At 48.8% G+C, this 12,988-nt stretch overlaps 5 protein-coding genes across 6 annotated transcripts; 3 read left to right on the forward strand and 2 right to left on the reverse strand.

The window, feature by feature from the left end:
- Nucleotides 1–679: 679 nt before the first annotated feature.
- Nucleotides 680–1,659, forward strand: FOXG_04606 (uncharacterized protein; the record flags this gene model as incomplete). The annotated part of the gene is made up of 4 exons (XM_018382635.1): nt 680–838; nt 895–1,069; nt 1,127–1,348; nt 1,400–1,659. 4 exons carry the CDS (start codon nt 680–682, stop codon nt 1,657–1,659), a joined length of 816 nt encoding a protein of 271 aa, XP_018239383.1.
- A 690-nt stretch (nt 1,660–2,349) lies between these two features.
- On the forward strand, nt 2,350–5,413 carry FOXG_18859 (uncharacterized protein; the record flags this gene model as incomplete). Its single annotated transcript, XM_018398999.1, has 2 exons — nt 2,350–2,946; nt 3,636–5,413. The coding sequence occupies 2 exons, from the start codon at nt 2,350–2,352 to the stop codon at nt 5,361–5,363; spliced, it is 2,325 nt and encodes a 774-aa protein (XP_018239384.1). The 3' UTR covers nt 5,364–5,413.
- Nucleotides 5,377–7,490, reverse strand: FOXG_04609 (uncharacterized protein). The gene is made up of 4 exons (XM_018382636.1): nt 6,903–7,490; nt 6,700–6,806; nt 5,959–6,633; nt 5,377–5,906 (listed from the first exon to the last, which is right to left on the reverse strand). The coding sequence occupies exons 1-4, from the start codon at nt 6,993–6,995 to the stop codon at nt 5,600–5,602; spliced, it is 1,182 nt and encodes a 393-aa protein (XP_018239385.1). The 5' UTR covers nt 6,996–7,490; the 3' UTR covers nt 5,377–5,599.
- FOXG_04610 (uncharacterized protein) lies at nt 7,216–7,798 on the forward strand. Of its 2 annotated transcripts, none has more exons than XM_018382637.1 (2): nt 7,216–7,335; nt 7,386–7,798. In XM_018382637.1, the coding sequence occupies exons 1-2, from the start codon at nt 7,327–7,329 to the stop codon at nt 7,713–7,715; spliced, it is 339 nt and encodes a 112-aa protein (XP_018239386.1). In that variant the 5' UTR covers nt 7,216–7,326; the 3' UTR covers nt 7,716–7,798. The 2 variants fall into 2 exon arrangements, with proteins under 2 accessions (XP_018239386.1, XP_018239387.1); XM_018382638.1 differs by having other exon boundaries at nt 7,216–7,301.
- Nucleotides 7,799–8,467: 669 nt separating this feature from the next.
- FOXG_04611 (uncharacterized protein) lies at nt 8,468–12,935 on the reverse strand. The gene has a single exon (XM_018382639.1). It carries the CDS (start codon nt 12,623–12,625, stop codon nt 8,717–8,719), a length of 3,909 nt encoding a protein of 1,302 aa, XP_018239388.1. The 5' UTR covers nt 12,626–12,935; the 3' UTR covers nt 8,468–8,716.
- Nucleotides 12,936–12,988: the final 53 nt, after the last annotated feature.

Raw genomic sequence — 12,988 nt, forward strand, 5'->3', positions numbered from 1 at the left:
CTCTTACTATGGAACATTATTGGATATTGTCCCGAAATTCTTTATCATTTTGAACAGCCGATAGCTCATTGTGTGCACGTGCGCAATATCCTTGAGTTTGGTTGGGTTTGATGGTCTTGATACCCCGAAAAAGCCTTACCGACGACACTCATATGGATCTCCATGTTTTCTTCCAGCAAAACCTTCCTAATTCCCGCTTGATGGGCCTTGGTTGTAGCTTAGGTCCTGTAGGTCTGATCTGAAGTGGGCCATACTACTGTATCAAGTCGAATGCAGCCATAAAACAGTACTAGTCTCGGTTACTCGGCATACTACAGTTGCATTTTGCCATTTACCCTCCATACATGCTGCGATTGCCCAGTCTTATTGCTGGAGCAAAAGTGCCCGTAGCGTGGGACTAATGTGGCTAGTGAGCGATAGCCGACAGAGCTCGATATCTTATCTCGAGCCGAGTAGCGAGCAACACAAGGCTGATAGCAAATGAGAATGAGCGTGGAGCTCACGAGACATATATTTCAGTGTGAGTTGGGGACCAGAAGGTTTAAAAAGTCTATAAGAAATATAAGTATAAACAATACTTGGCCAAATCGATCAATTCGCTGCATACAGCTGAGAAATCAAGACTTTGTTATTCCCACTCAGACTTTTCGCATATATTCATCACGCACAACCTTTCAAGATGGTGGTCACTGATGATCAAATCTCCTTTTTCAAGAAGAACGGCTACTTGATTGTCCGCGACTTACTGCAGCCTGAGCAAGTCAAAGACCTCCAATCATGGGCCGAAGAAGTCCGAAACTGGAAACCAACTGAAGATTCAGAATTCATGCCCTACGAGGTTTGAGATGACCCAAGTCGCGTTTATTTGAGATGAAGCAATTAATTGTCGAATAGGAGGTTAATGACAAAGGCCAAACTGTTCTCTGCCGAACTGAGAACTTTGCCGATTGTCACAAGGGTTTCAGCAATCTGCTCCGAAGCCCAAAGTTGCTTGGTCTTCTGAATGATCTTGCGGAAGAGCCTATGCTTTTGTTCAAGGAGAAGATTAATTACAAACTCGCTGGAAGCGGTAAGCAGCATGCCTATTGACATATGCCCATCATTGCCTGGAACTGACAGTTGACAGGCGGATTCGCACCGCACATTGATGCTGTTGCCTACACGCACATCAAAGATGTCAAGCACTTGACAATTCTACTGAGTGTGGATCCTTCCAATATTCGCAATGGAGGACTTGAAGTTGTTGATGGAAGCCATGAGATGGATGTTCCTATTAACATGGCTACCAACTGCATTGAGTCGACTTGGGTTGACTCTCACACTTGGACGCCTGTTGAACTAGAAGCAGGTTAGTGACCCATGTTTCGCATCGAAATTACCATCACTGATCTCTAGCAAGGCGAGCTACTAATCTTCACTTCTTACCTGGCGCATCGCAGTGGTGCTAACAAGAGTAGCTCAGACCGCAAGGCGATCTATGCAACTTACAATCGGGCTTGCGAGGGGGATCTGCGCCAGGGTTACTACGAGCATAGAAAGCAGGAATGGCCGGCTACACATATGCGAAAGGCTGGGAAGTCTTATGAAGCGGGGGCGTTGACCTATGGCTTTGGATCTCCTATGCTTAGTGTGGAGGCTGGAAAGCAAGTTACCTTTTGAGTAGCGGTGTTTTGTTTAGGCTGTGACCTGTCATTGTAGCTCAACTTTAATTTGGCTCTAGTTTCAAATCATCTCGGTTTTCTTTAAATTTCCTGTCGATGCTCCATTAAGCTTGTGAGTTGTGAAAGTCAAGGTTCAACGCATGCGAATGAGACCGAGGCGCAGGTCTTGAAGCTGAAATCTGTTATCTTGACGTGATTTCTATAGGCATTTATCTGTAGGACTGCAATATACTGAACAACGATCGCATTTTATGGCATATGGATGCTGCGATCTCCGCTCATTGATCATATCAATGAACTCCATGCACAATTCCACAGACTGCACTAAAGATATAAGCGCTATCATAGCCTACAGGGACCTTTCACCACTAGAGTGTACTAAGAGGTAAATGGCTCGCCTGGATGCCGGACCTATGTGACCCACTCCAAGCGACAGGCGAGAACCGAGAGCCGAGAATCTTGGGAATGTCGCAGATATGCAACGCATGGAACCTCATTGGCTCTAAACCCATTGATTAGGGATGCGGAATTTATACATTAGGAATTTTTAGTCGCCTTAACTAGTAATACTTGTGGAAACGTCAAAGATTCAGCGTTAGTTTATAACTTGGACTTGTTTTCCCACCATGCCAACCCTTCAGTGCATATTAATCACCATCACTTGAATATCTACACAGTCAACGCAGTCATGGAACTTCCAACAGTCCCCACGCCATCTTCCGTGGCTGAGTACGTTATATCGGTTCTTCAAGCCTCCGAAAACACACCATACATTGGAGAACCTATCTCTCAACTCCAGCATTCCCTTCAATGCGCTGCCCAAGCTGCAGCAGCATCACCACCAGTAGACGAAGCCACACAAGTTGCCGCGTTGCTCCACGACATCGGTCAATACGCACCCGCCAAAGACCTCCGCAAACTCACCGGAGGTGAAGCCAAAAACCTCGGCGGACAAGCAACAGGCACAAGTGTTGGTAGAGTCGGCCATGAGACATTGGGTGCACAATTCGTTCTTGCGCTGGGCTTTTCTGAGAAAGTTGCCCGTCTTGTGGAATCACACGTTGCTGCCAAGCGGTATTTGTGTGCAGTGGATAAAAGGTACTTGGGCAAGCTTTCCGATGCAAGCAAGAAGAGTCTTGCCTATCAGGGTGGACCGATGAACGATGATGAGATGGGTGAGTTTGGTTCTGATAAGTGGTGTAAGGAAATGTGCCAATTGAGGTTATGGGACGACGAAGCGAAGATCGAGGGGCTTGCGGTCAGAGACTTGGCTAGCTGGAGGCCGGTATTGGAACGACAGTTAGAAGGAAGACAGGGCAACATGATATAGACACGTAAGTTCTGCATAATATTTATCATGCCCATAAAATATGTATACCTTTGTTCATTTCGACGGTAGAGTGGGTCATGAAATAGAACAAAACAGATTCGAGACTCAACCAGAAAAGATTCATGAAATCTCAAGGATTATAATAAAGCGCCCAACGTACCAGTAGATGAAAGCATAAGAAATATAATAAAACCCACTTTTAATTAATATCAAAGATCGTTCATACGAATCTTCCCTCTGGTCCTGATGGGTACGTGAAATACGTCGCTCTTACTTCCGTTCTGCAGGGTAGTTTCGCATCCTTGAGGTTATTCCAACCCGAAGTGGGGCAGTAAACGACAAAACAGATAAGAAAGAATCTTGCCTCTCGCTTACAGATAAGGATCGTCGCTTGCAGATAAGCCCCGCAATCTGCACTTCTCCTCTGAGCCTATCAAACACGCACATGGTCATCGCCCAGGGTTCGATCTGTTACGCGCAAGGCTCGTGATGGGGAATGAATTGGATTGACGATATCATGAACCTCTTCATCTCGTTACGAGCACTGCAGCGGAATCTCGGCACGCAGCCGACCCGCGTTGAGGTGTTGGGCCATTTTTAGTGCGCTCCTCTTCAGTCTATAACGACGACCGACAATCATGCAGACAACGAGGCACCAAGGCTATCGTGGTCGGGTCCGGAGTGGCTGTCTCACTTGCCGAGCCCGGAAAGTCAAATGCGACGAGGCCAAACCTGTCTGTAATAACTGCACGCGGGTACAACGTCAATGCACATACAAGCCCCGGAGAGTCTTTCGGCAGACTGCCAGCGCCGATAACTCGCCACCCGGTCAACCATCATCATTCCACTTTGAGGGTATACCTCAAGCATCGGAGGCACATGATATCAACCAGTCCCACTCAAGTCCATCACTTATAGATGAGTACGAGCTTCAAGGAACATCAAGGGTGCTCTCGACTGAGAGAACGAACCAAACCCCTTTTCTATACGAGGGCAGGACAAATGTAGATGTCACTGCTTGCTTACAGAAAGCTCTTCAATGCCGAAGTGCAGTTCCTATCGTGGACGACAACTACGAGCGCGATGAGTCGCCATTGAATTTGATATCACGAGATATTGAGTTGACTACAACGCTTGATATCCTTACCCTCCGCACCCAGTCCCCGTACATGACGGAACTCTTCCTTGATACCGTAGAATGCCCTGGAATCACGCCATTCGACCCTATAAACTGGAAACTAGCAAAGCAGCATATCGTACATCTGGGAAAGTCATGTCTGGCTATTTCTTCCGGTATCACAGCTGTCGCAACTCTATGCAGTGGACACGTCTTTGCGCTTTCGACGTCTGAATCACTATCTCACTATCACTCCGCGAGGAAGAATGTCGAAGAGCTCTTGGAAGATGACGGCAAGGACTTTGACCTTGTCTTAGTGGCCGTCTTTCTGTTGTGTATGTTTGAGTTAATGCACTCTGGAGATATCGTGCCATACCTGAGAGAGCCAAGATTGATCTTCACTCAGAGGCTGCAAGCTTGGACACAGAATCAGTCTTCACGCTCGGAGCTTTGCATCCGCATAGTTACCTGGTTGAAGATTCTCTATTCAGCCTCCTTTCGAGGTGGAGCAATGGGTCTGCTATCCGAGAGGGTAGTTAGTCTTCTCCCTAATTTCACGAGCCCAATACCGATCCTCAGGCCTCCTGTCAGCCAAGAGCCAGAGATATCCAACCATTTATACGAGGTCTTGAGCGGTCCAATATTCGACTTCTATTATCAACTTCAAACGTTATCTGGAGAAATTGCCAAACTTTCACTTTACCATCGTTCACGCACGAAACGTAAAGACCAGCAGGAGGTTGTTGAGCGTATGGCAAGTTTAAAAGCCCGACTTCGAGCATTGTGGGAGAGACGGTGCGCCACGCAGTGTCAATCCCCAGAGCATTTGCGCTCTCAAATGGTTCCCCGAATCGCAAACATGATTTCAAGTCTCATCAATGTTTGTGAGGCTGCATATCATGCTGAGTTCATTGATATAGGCAGACAACTCGGCGATCCCGTGTCTCAGACGGCAGATTCGAGGAATGCTTTACACAGGATCAAGGAGATTCTGGACGATTGCGAGGGTGAATCAGGGGGGATTAATCCTGGCTATCTGAGACCATTATTCCTCTGTGCTATAGAAAGTACAGACAAGGAACAGACCAACTGGGCCGTGGAGAAGCTTGCTAAAATCCAGAATCGTGTCTATCGGGGAGAGTTTTTCTCGGTGTTTGCAAAGGCACTTTTGGAGGCACAAACACGTAATGACAGAAGGGTTACCTCGAGGTATTTCTGTATCTGGTATTTCGGGATCACACCACCATTCCTGTAGGATTATAGGTAAAGCCAGGGCTGAGAAAGACTCCATAATTGCAAGGGGGATTTAGCCAACCGTACTGTCGAGATAGCTGCCGCAGATAGCACAGCAAAGGCAGTAGATAATGTAATAAATGTAACTAGTCCAGCTGGCAAGAGGCGCGCAAATTGGATGCAGTTATATTTGAAACAGCGTATATTACCGTCTTTGAAATCAAGCCTATAACCCTAATTAAACAGCCCTTGCTCTAGCTACGAAACTGCGAGTAAAGCCTGGTGCTTCTCTTTTTCCAAAGTCCTATTCTCGACTAACAGCTCCTCACCTTCCAGCATTGACTTTGGTCGTTTGGGAGCCTTGGTCTTATCTAGGTTTGCGGCAAACTGCGACTCCAACGCCCCGGCATTCTGAAGAAGCACTTTGCAATTAGCACAAGGAGCCATTAAGTTCTTCCAAACATCACTGGTAGAGTATTCTTCATAGTCGGGATACTCCGCCTTTTCCATGAATTTGCTTTTGAGAGCGAGGCCAGTCATTGAAGTTTGGTTTTGCTTTTTATCTCTGGGAACTGATTAGCAATAGAAAAGAATCTCCGCGATGCGAGCATACATACGCCAAGAATCTGATAGCGAATGGGTATGTTTCGGCGCAGTTTCCGTACGGTACCATGTTGCGATCGGCCTTCTTCTCCATGTTGGGAGCTGCCTTGTTTTTGAAGTCGTTTACCTGAACCATGGGCACTTTCTGACATCTGAATAGCATATCAAAACGGGCCTCTTGTGCACGCTCCCTCCAGGATCCCGTATATGTGTCAAGCTTCACATCCGTTTCGAACTTGTCCCCGGCATTGGATGCCCCCAGAAAGTATTGCCCCCAATGCTGCTTGGTGGTCTTGTCGACTTCAAGATACCATGTACATTGGAAAACAAACGGCAGATCACCCTCGCCTTGAATACTTGGCTTCCACTTCCAATTAATATCTATTTCGCCCGCGATACGGGAACACCAACGCCCGTAGACTGCTGTGAGAGGGAGGTAGAAGTTGTTTTTGTCAGCAGAGGCCGGCGCTGGTCCCAGGAGGCTAAGGAAAAGACCAAGTAGATCGAAAGGGCACCACCATTGCGGTACTGGACCTAATGAAGCCCGTGGACTATGCCTGTAGTACCAACCACTGACGATGAATTTGGATGATGTTTCATCATCCTTTTTCCAGTCACGGTTCATCAGTCGTGCAATATGCGATGATGGTTGCTTTGTTATGTCCTTGTACAGACTCCCCTTCTCGAGCCTGTTGCCTTGGTCAGTAATTAGGCACTGAAATCCATAAATGTAGGTAAAAATGTGCAAGACTTACGAAAGAAGGACCACACGATTGTGAATTTCCGTAAGGAGAGTACCTAATTCTTTATCTCCGGGTTTGATTCCACCTGCGTCAGCGGTCTCCTTCATCCATTCAAAGATCTACTACAGCATTAGCCTTGAGCCCATCCTGAAATAAAGGCATGAGAAAGAGATGGAGCCTAGTGCAAGTACTCGGCTAGAGGCTACAGTACACACCTTGTCTCTATTCCATTTATAAGCTGCACGGAACCAACCTTCCCCCGGATTTGCCCAACGAGGTTCCAGAAGGGCGAATGGTTGGCCTGGCATGCTTATGTTCTTGGTGGATGACTAAATAAAAGTGAGATGAGCCCTAATTATCAGGATTCCTACTGCTGTCTGTGGATAAAGAGAGGTAGGAAAGAACAGTTTCGCTTTTAAAGCTGTGGCATACAATTTCGCCCCTTCCCCCTTTGACAAATGCACGTGATAAAGATTTGCACATAAATACAGGCCCCCGTTCTTCATCTTTCCGATCTAACTCTTCTCTTGCAAGCATACCTCACCCCCCTGGTTCAGCCCGAGCCGCAACGAGAAGTACCGACCCGTTGAACCAATCTCAGCTGCCCAAGAATGGTATGTAGGATCAACTCCCCCTTGCATGTCTTGGGTCTGTATTACTTGCTGCACAGTACAAGCTTTCTCTGACCGGCTCACCAGTGTATCCCCACAAATCTTGTCCCCGACGACTGGACTACTGACCCCGAAGAGATGGAGAAGGACTTCTACTGGGGGGACAAAGGGAGTGGTAGGTTGGCTGCAGCCGCTGTCGGTATCACCAACCCGGAGGGTCTTATGATCAAAGACAGGGAGGAAGGAGGAGACGCCTACCTGTTCCAGGACGCAAATGGAATCTACATGTGGAGTATGCCCACGAATGACGTGTACAAGTACACCAAGCCTACTAGTCGCGATGATATTCTAGCCGAGATGCGCAAGCCCGCGGGTCGCGGAAAGGTAGAAATGACGTTGATGCCTCGACGTTCTTAGATTGGTGCATGAGCAGGGTGCTTACTGTATGGAGCTTAATCGAGATAGCAATGATATGACATGAAAAACGGTTGACACCTGGTTACCTTTGCTTTACTGCTCATGTAGTACATGTCACAAATGCAATGTCTGCATACAAAAAGTTCCATACATCGATCTTGGCATGCTCTTGGCCCAGCTCTTCGCTTTACTGCAATCGGGCATGGCTGTATTACAAGCTCTGTGCGCTTGCAGTCGGCACAGGGAATCGAGTTAGCTCCTGTATCAGACGGAGTAATAGCATAGGCTGCCAATCAATGGCTGAGACATGCAGAAAAACATCTGCCGTGTTTCAGACGGGTGGTTGGAGCATCTGCATAGTCACCGACGGACCGCATATGTATAGTCACTCTTTGCTAGATCAGGAACACCGACTACTGGCATGTATTGGAAAGAAATGCAACATATCATCGTTGCGGCTGAGCAGGGACACTTGTATGTCTCTGGACCGTGGGGGATCTGCAACTCATCACAACATCATGATCTGAACACCCTAGATGTGACATGTGACACATGCAGGTCTATGGCCGAGGAAGTCTTATGCAGTAGATCAAAAATGGACAGTGTCGTCTGCAGATGTGAGACAAAGCGCCCGTCTCACGATACCCTTATAGGCAAATGACTCCCAATCCTTTAAACGAGGTTTACCAGTTCTTGGCGCCGACGGAATGTAGGTGACCTGAAGTAGCAATGAAACAGAGAGAAGAGAGAATCTCCATTTTTAATACCACTGCTCTGCTTGGGTTCAGTTTGGTGTCTATTAACAGGTACAGCAGAGACTGATGGTTAGATGTAGCGCGTGAAAATGGCTGTTCACTTCTCGAAAACAGGCGTTTTGTGTATACAATTTCTTAAAGGAAGTAACAGAATCCTAGGAAAGACCCATGATTGTAATACAATGGCGAAAGCCCAGCATTTCGATCCTTTTACTGACAATACGAGACCACTTCTTTCCATTCTCCCTAATGCTTAACCACTTCCACAGATAGAGGAGGATTGTCCACTATCATCACGTTCGGCTCCACCAAAGGGAGTGCAGGATTCCTGCAATATCTCGCCCGAGACTGGATAGTCGCAGTTGCGGTACCACGCCCTGGAGTATTGATACTAGCCAACCCAAGCAGAAAGCTCAACTCAGGGACAGCCGGCGCCATGACCCAGCCCTTCTCAGCCCTAGGAAGTAACCGAATGCGCAAATAGTACTTATCCTGATTCTGGTCGTAAAAAGTCGTTGGAATCACATTGAAGCGCAGGTTCGTCAACATATGTGCACCAGGTCCAGTGTAGTTCGACATCAAAGCGTATGTGGCATCGTTTGGTAAACCAAGTGCTATGTCAATGGTGACTTCCATGAGTAAGTACTGGTTGATATCGCTTTGTTTAAGGACGATTGAGAAAATGAGGTCTTGGGGAAGATTGAAACTATCTAGGACGACTTGGCTGTGATTGTCGGCTAAGTTGCTGCTGACGCGTATGAGGAATCGGGGTGCTGATGCGGGCTCGGATCCAGGTGGTCTGGCTTTATAGGTACGAGTTCCGACTTGGCTCTGATGGGCGTTGGTGGGGATGTTGTCTGGGTCGCTGACACTTGGGCCTTGATGAAGTGGCATCGCTCGAACATGAGGTGACAGGTAGTTTGAGAGCACATCAAGTGGAGAAACGTAGTCCGCAGCTCTCACGAAGCTATCTTCATGACTTGAATCATTGTACTCATCTTCATCATCTGGATCATTCTCTACTGGCGCTGCAGAGACGTCCGCACCACGGGCAGAAAGGTTCTTGACCCTAACGGCTTCCATCATGTTGATAGTTCTCAACTCCGGGCTTCCGTCTCCCAAGTCAGGAGGAGCCAAGCCTGCTATCGCCTGCGCAGCCGTAGCACGCTTAGCCATGTTGATGGTCAGGTTATAAATGGGATCGTTGAGTTGCATTGCAAACAGTGCAGAAGTCGAAGCGTCATCAGCAAAGTAAGGTCTGCCAGTTCCTTCTTGCTTCCCCATCATATCTTGCAACACTTTGAGCTGTACATCTGCAAACGCGGGAAGGCGTAGTATACGCAAGTCATTGAGACTTTGGTTGGGTACAGAGTTCCATATGAAGATGTTTTTCTCCTCGGCTGGAGTGTATATGATCTCTTTGAGTGCCTTGTGTCTGTCCTTATCTGTTTCCCTAGTGCTTTGGTCAACAGTATACTGCCGTCTGATATTTACCTTGACCTCGGCAGTGTCAAGGCCACGAGCAACAGCAAACCGCTGCTGGTGCGCCGGCTGCGTGAACACGAGGGATGAAAACTGAGCAGAACCAGGGACACGGTCCATGAACGCCATCATGACGCCATCCGCAACAATCTCATGCCGCAAAAGAGGTGCACCAGCTGGGGGATCCTGACCAGCGGCTTTGAGGGCGCTATCGTTGGACAAGACCTCGACGCGCAGATCGGGAAACATGGTCACCAGGTCTGAGCGGAGGTAGAAGCCATAAGCAGGTATTTGGACACGATGGCCCATTCCATCAGGTGTACGACCGATGTAGTCATTGAGTGCTTTCTTGATAGCGACGCGGTCCTCGTCAGTACCGAAATGGTTGCCGAGGGATAGAGCGCCATCGATGAGGGCGTCGACCCAGTTCCTGTCGATATGGAAGAAGCGTAAGTTCTCGGGCTGGAGGTAACTCGGATCAGGTATGAGATAGTGCGCTGGTACACCGGCGAGAAACATCCTGTCGATCAACCATGAGAGTACCGTCATCCAGTCTGAGGATTGCGGATCATTTGTCTCATCGTAAGGGTCGCCCGATCGACTTGAAGCCAGTTTGCGAACAGAATCCAGCGCAGCAGCTGGGTACTTGTCCTCAAAGAGAGGCGAAGCAAAGGAGAGCGTCGGTCGATCGCGACGCTGGAGCTTCTTGTGATGCCATCGACGCTTGGCTCCTCCATGCCTGAACACGGGTCTGCCAGGCTTTCTCTGATCAGGTGCTTCCCCAGGCTCTTGAGGCTCAGAACCACGCTTCTGAAGATGGATATCTGCAAGTCCCTTGACCATGGAGGAAAGATCCTTGAGAAGATCATCGCGAGTGCGAAATGCAGTATCCTTAACCTCCTTGACGGCATTGATCTTGACTCGCTTCGCTGCGGCGGCGTGCACTGCTGTTCTGACACGTCCCAGCGCAGCAACAAAGGCTTGATCACCGAGGGCCATAGTACGGCCAACCTGCCAGGCCACAGAGTATGTCACATCCATGATGCCCAAATTCTTGTCAAGAATTTGCAAGTCCACGCCCGAGGTTGAGCATTTGGTCAGATGCTCCAAGGTAGGCACATAAGTGGGAGTGAAAGGACCTCGATACAGCGCTACAGTTGCCTCGCCTGTTTGAACGCGGTATTTGACCAAAGTATAACCATCGCTCAGACGGCGACCAACAAGCTGCTGGGCTTTGTCTGCAGACGCTTTCAGAGGCGCTATGACTTCATCCGGGGCTCGCAACACATCGAGAGTGCGACCCAGATTCTCAAAAGCATCTGGTACGTTGAGTGTATTTGGTGGGAGGACTGTATAGTTCCAGCTATAAAGGGAGCAGAGGGCAACATAGCGGTGGTTCTGGCCCGGATAACTCATGGCCTCCACGCCTTCGATGGATACTAGATGTGCGCACATGGTGGTTGGAATGACGTTGTCAAGCGGTCCCGATCTGTTGCCGACGACGATGCTAAAGACAGCTGTGTCCTCAACACCAGCGAGAGCCATTCCAGAGCCGTTGATCTTGCGCACGTGGGAAAGGTATTTGTACTGTGATGTATCCGGCCCACTGCCCTTGACTCGATTACCCTTATCGTCAAATGTCGAGAAGAGACTGGTGAAAAGCCCTGGCTGTACGAAGATGAAGTCCCCACGGCTATCTTTCATAGAAGGTGGTCCGAGTCTGTCAGTGATTGGTGTTGTCACATCAGACTTTAGCTTCCACAAGTCATCGATGCTCATGTTGACTGTCATTGTGGATGACTGCTTGACGGGCTTGAGAACGCCATCGCTAGTACCGCTGAAGATACTGCCTGCACCGTCCAGATCCTCCGGGGGCAGTCGAAGCTCGTCTTGGGAAAATGCAAGCACGACAAGCCATGGCACACGGTTGCGCGGTATGCTGCTTGCCTTATCCGCGCCCAAGGCTACTCTCTTCATCTGCGCCTTGAGATCCATGTTGGTCCCGCCCTTTGGACTTCCCAACCTCTCCCACGGGAGGTGCGGATCTGTCAAGACGACATGCGGCAGGATTCTATGATCATCGCTGTAGCCTGCTGGAGGATATGTCGAGTGGACGCTTCCATCCGGCAGGGAGAATTGCGGTGCATCAACGTAGAAAGGCTGCTCTGCCTCCAAGTTGAGTTGTTCGCCGTTTGCTTGGATGGTTTGTTTTACTGAGATGATGTGCTTGGGGCCCGCTTCGATGCCTGGGGCCCAGAATGAATTCAGCTTTTGTTCGCCTGGGGGCAATGGATCAATCTCATCCTCGACGATCTTGCCGTCTGCGAGGACGGTCATGGACTGGAAAGCGTTGAGACGGGCATCAGCGCGATTGGCGGCGACAACGCGGCGAGAGTGCCGTATTGTTAGATGGCGAGGAGAGTCTATGCGTGTACTCTTGCCTCCTGGATAGATGCCCATGGTGTCTTGTTCTTGCTCAGTTGTGTGGGTTTGCCTATGGTGGACGTGTCCAGGAGGTTTCTTAGCTGGGACTTGGGGAGAGACTCTAGAGACGCGGTATAATTGCCATGAAAGTGAGCGATGTAAAACGGCCAATATTTGCTGCCCGCTCTTGGTCAGAAAAGCCTCCTGTGCACAACGCTGCTTCACCTGTTGTGGCAACGGTGGATACATCCACGATGAACAATTGACCCGTTTCAAGCATTATCTGCATATTCTAAATCTCATTAACGGGGTGTAGGTGTCGGGAGGCATTGCAGAACTGCTGCGTCTTCGGGGTACAGCAAATGGAGGCCTGATGCATATTTTTACAGGCTGTGCGATTGTAGTTTATCATGCTAGAGGGGTGTCTGTATTGCCCAAAGCTATATGGGCAGCATAAACGTATCGGATGAAAGCCCCAGAGACATTTCATGCATAGCACCATCAATGTTCCGACCTGCAGATGCGGCCCGGGCGGGGTAAAGTGACAACGAGATCGAAATATGTAACCTATTCCTAATCGAGCAAGGACTATCGAAATCATGATCTGATCTG

Source organism: Fusarium oxysporum, chromosome 4 (genome assembly GCF_000149955.1).
Source record: "Fusarium oxysporum f. sp. lycopersici 4287 chromosome 4, whole genome shotgun sequence".
In the NCBI taxonomy this organism is placed as follows: Eukaryota; Fungi; Ascomycota; class Sordariomycetes; order Hypocreales; family Nectriaceae; genus Fusarium; species Fusarium oxysporum.